Here is a 2,883-nt window from a genome sequence, read left to right as displayed (position 1 = left end):
AAAGTTGTTGTTGTGTTGTTGTGTGATGTAGTTGTGTAGTGTTGTTGTTGTTGTTGTTGTTGTTGTTGTTGTCTGTGTGTCCACTGCTGTGTATGATGGTATCACCAATGCGTTAGCATTGATGTCGTGTATGCTTGGTCACGACTCTCGTGCGTGTACACTGCTGCTGTTGCCTGTGGTTGCAGGTCATCACGCTGCTCATGTGTCTAAAGCTGCGGTACCCCAAGCGTGTGTTTCTCGCTCGAGGTGAGCATGCGCACGTGCAAAGAGAGCTCGCAACGCCGCCCGCTGTGTGTGCCGCTGCTCAGCGTCACGTTGCTGTCTTCGTGGCCATCTTGGCATGTTTCTATCCGCCCACCCATGCCGTCACCGCTCTTCTTACACATGTGCATGTGTGTGCATGCAGACAATCACGAGGACTCGTGGGTGAACAAGTTCTTTGGGTTCAGGGACGAGTGTTTGCAGCGGCTGCCTGATGGCGTCATTGTGTGGCAGATGATCAACAAGGTTTGAAGCCATGGAATGACTCTTGTGTGTGTTCGTGTACGTGTGTGTGCATGCGTGTGCATGTGCGTGTGCATGTGCGTGTGCCGCTTGTGCGTAAGAGTTGCATTGTCATCGTCCTCTGCTCACAACTTGATGAACCCTGACGATGATTGCTTGCATGCGTGCATGTTGGCAGTTGTTTGAGTACCTGCCGCTTGGCACAGTTGTGGACGACTCCATCCTGTGCATTCACGGTGGCATTGGAAGGGTGCGCTCACACCACACTTGCGTGCCTGTGTGTTGTTGCAAGCGAGGGTGCGGTGTTTACCGCGTCTCGATGATCAGTGCTCGTGTACTCTCGCCCAGCATGACCTGAATGCATACACACGCACCCCCATATCCACACGCGCCCCATACCCACACGCACACCCGCAGGATTTTCGGTCTTTGGAGGACCTGCGCCGGATCAAGCGTCCATTCCGCCCATCTGAGGGCGATGACACACACGAAATCCGCGTTGCGCGAGACGCACTCTGGTCCGACCCAACCGAGAGCGACGAGCACCTAGGTGTGGGTTTGTTTGCGTGTGTATGTGTGTGTGTGTGCATGGAGGTTTGTTTGCGCATTCTTGCATGCAAGTACGGTGCGTGTCCTCGCAGTCTTGGAGCCGTTTTGTTATCTCTCATCCCTGACACACGCACACACACACACACGTGTGACATTTGGTGTCATTGCAGGGCTGCACGCAAGCGCGACACGCGGTGCCACCATTGTGCAGCTTGGTCCAGACATGGTTCGCACCTTCCTTCGCGAAAACAGTCAGTTGCGGGGAGGGGGGGGGAGTATGGCGAGATGGCACACATCACTTGGCCGGTTTCATTCTTTCATCTGCCATGTTTTAAATTCATATGCGCCCCACTCCCTGTCTGCTGCAGCCATGGTTGCATGTGCGTAGCGTCGCTCGTGCTTTCTGTCATTGTTAATATGAGCCCTTGTGTGCCCGGTGTGTACAGACCTGCAGATGATTGTGCGGGCGCACCAGTGTGTCAAGGATGGCTATGAGTTCTTTGCCGGGCAGCAGCTGGTGACTGTCTTCTCCGCAACAGACTACTGCGGCAGGTGTGTGTGTGTGTGTGTGTGTGTGTGTGTGTGTGTGCATGTGCGCGCTCTTTGTCAGGTGCCTGAAACTTTTGATACCCGTGTGCTACCCCACCCACGTCCCCTCACGGTCGTTCATTTGTTTTCGTGCATTTTACCTCTCAGGTTCGGGAACGATGCTGCCATGCTCGTTATCAACCGTGAGCTCAGCGTCGCTGTGCACGTCATCAAGCCAGACGTTAGTGTGTGTGTGTGTGTGTGTGTGTGTGTGTGTGTGTGTGTGTGTGTGTGTGTGTGTGTGTGTGTTTCCGCGTGTACCTTTGTGTGCAGCCTTGCAGTCGTGCCCAGTGCAATGTTTCCCTGTCTGCGTGTCTGATACGCTGTTTGTGCGCTGTCTTCTCACACATCTCGTGTGAATGTGCGCGGCGTGTGCGGCTTACAGAGCTATCTTGGTCTGTCATCGTGGCAGCCACGCCAGCCCAGCAGTCCCCTGCCCCCATCACTTGGTGGCGGCGATGAAGATGAAACTCCACACACCGTCACAGGCGAATACCCTCCCTTCAGTCTCGACGACTGATCTGCCGTGTGTAGCTTGTTTGCTTGTTTGTTGGTGGTGATGCTGGTGCACGCTTGCGTGCACGTGTGTTGGATGAGCGCTTGCATGCTTGATGCGCTGTGGTGCGTGCATTTGTTTGTGTGAGGTGTGCGTTGTTGCATTCAGCTAGGTTCGGATCAGATAATGCCGTTGTAAACGGGTGCATTGGAATTGCCTGATGGTGTGCGTGTCTGTATTTTACATAATTGCACGTGATTTTGTTGTGGTTCCTTGCTGCGTACGGCCTTGCCTGTCTTTGGCGTGGTTGATTTGTTTGCACTGTTGGTTGAAAACACAAGTCAAGCGTGCTGGGAAGCTGATGGCAAGGCAGAGAAGATCCACACAAAAGAAACGGTGTACAGTACACTACGTCGCCAAGACAGCAGTCCAACGCTGCTGAATATTGAGCACAAACGCCCAAACACTTGCGCAAAGGGGGCGGGTTGAATTCGAGGGGAACAGTAAGAAAACTACACCACACACAAACATCCCGACGACGCGACAGCGACAGCGGCACCACTGTCTTGCCTTGCAGTCAAGCACTTTGACCCGCTCGCCCGCTGGGTTGTCAAAGCAAGCGAGCGCACTTCAATGTCGGGGGTTGTGCGCGTTTGAACGTGTGGCAATACATTCGCACACGTGCTTGCTCTACTTGCAGCAGATGTGACGGTGGCCGAGTAAACACTGTTGGTGAGCGGCGTTGT

General features: G+C 54.0%; 1 protein-coding gene across 1 annotated transcript; it reads left to right on the top strand.

Annotated features, from left to right (window-relative positions):
• The first annotated feature begins 130 nt into the window (after window positions 1-130).
• On the top strand, window positions 131-2,554 carry PTSG_11520 (uncharacterized protein). Its single transcript, XM_004987387.1, has 8 exons — window positions 131-246; window positions 407-507; window positions 683-754; window positions 922-1,054; window positions 1,224-1,304; window positions 1,500-1,605; window positions 1,750-1,822; window positions 2,027-2,554. Exons 1-8 carry the CDS (start codon window positions 201-203, stop codon window positions 2,159-2,161), a joined length of 747 nt encoding a protein of 248 aa, XP_004987444.1. The 5' UTR covers window positions 131-200; the 3' UTR covers window positions 2,162-2,554.
• The last annotated feature ends 329 nt before the right edge of the window (window positions 2,555-2,883 follow it).

Source organism: Salpingoeca rosetta, assembly GCF_000188695.1.
Source record: "Salpingoeca rosetta unplaced genomic scaffold supercont1.145, whole genome shotgun sequence".
NCBI lineage: Eukaryota > Choanoflagellata > Craspedida > Salpingoecidae > Salpingoeca > Salpingoeca rosetta.
Note: the sequence above shows the minus strand (reverse complement) of the source record. Positions and strands in the feature narration are given on the sequence as shown.

Bases quoted from the DNA above. Each gene is read 5' to 3' on its own strand.
- PTSG_11520 (XM_004987387.1), top strand. From the start codon at position 201: ATGTGTCTAAAGCTGCGGTACCCCAAGCGTGTGTTTCTCGCTCGAG. The intron at 247-406 runs GTGAGCATGCGC...GTGTGCATGCAG, and splicing joins GCGTGTGTTTCTCGCTCGAG to ACAATCACGAGGACTCGTGG. The intron at 1,055-1,223 runs GTGTGGGTTTGT...GTGTCATTGCAG, and splicing joins CGAGAGCGACGAGCACCTAG to GGCTGCACGCAAGCGCGACA.